Raw genomic sequence first — 860 nt, forward strand, 5'->3', positions numbered from 1 at the left:
AGGGCAGCTAGGGGCCATAGTCTCAGTGGTTACACCAGGCTCCATTGGACCAGCAAACCTGGTCCCCACCTTCTTTTTTTTTTTTGCCTCCAAATTATTTTGAGTTTTGTACCACATTGTTCTCCCTCTTTTCCATAAAGATTTTTTTAAAAAACAAAAATGCCCTCATGCCATCAAGTGGACTCCGATTCATAGTGACCCCCTGTTAGCCTAGGAAACCCTGTGGTCAAGTTCTCCTCAGTCATATGGGGTCAGTATGAGTCAAAATCGACTTGCAGTCTGCGGACAACCTCGACAACATCTAGATGTTCCTTGTTCTTTTTAGCAGCTACGTGGTATTCCATGGCAGGAGCGTAGCCCGGTTTAGGTAACCTGTCCTCATCCGGGCACTTTTAGTTATGTTAGTTACTGATCATGAATGACATCCTTTCTTGGGCTTGCCCTTTGCCCTTTCCCCATTCTACCGCCAGGAGGCGCTGTCCCGCCCGCAGCGCTGCTCCAATGTTGTGTCTCCCCACCCCACCCCCAGGTCAGTGACTGGTGGGAAGAATTCGTGTACCTGCGGTCACGAAATTCGCTCATGGTCAACAGCAACTATTACTTGATGGTGAGAAGTGGAGGAGGAGTGGGGCTCATTGTCAGCTGCCCGGGCCTGGGGTCTAGGCAGAATGTGCGTGTTTACAGTCAAGGGATCTGAATCTGGGCCCACCGTCCTGCCAGCCTGACCCGCTTCTGCTGACCCCCAGGACTTCCTGTACGTCACGCCCACTCCCCTGCAGGCCGCTCGCGCGGGGAACGCTGTCCACGCTCTGCTACTGTACCGCCATCGTCTGACCCGTCAGGAGATCCCTCCGGTGAGC

General features: G+C 53.1%; 1 protein-coding gene across 1 annotated transcript in view; it reads left to right on the forward strand.

Moving 5' to 3' along the window:
• Window positions 1-860, forward strand: part of CPT1C (carnitine palmitoyltransferase 1C) — an 18482-nt gene that overhangs the window by 8126 nt on the left and 9496 nt on the right. The window contains exons 6-7 of the mRNA XM_007943017.1: window positions 530-607; window positions 747-858. Coding sequence (XP_007941208.1) covers window positions 530-607; window positions 747-858 — 190 coding nt within the window. The remainder of the gene's footprint in view (window positions 1-529; window positions 608-746; window positions 859-860) is intronic.

Source organism: Orycteropus afer, unplaced genomic scaffold (assembly GCF_000298275.1).
Source record: "Orycteropus afer afer isolate SDZICR_OR568_19922 unplaced genomic scaffold, OryAfe1.0 scaffold00099, whole genome shotgun sequence".
NCBI classification, from domain to species: domain Eukaryota; kingdom Metazoa; phylum Chordata; class Mammalia; order Tubulidentata; family Orycteropodidae; genus Orycteropus; species Orycteropus afer.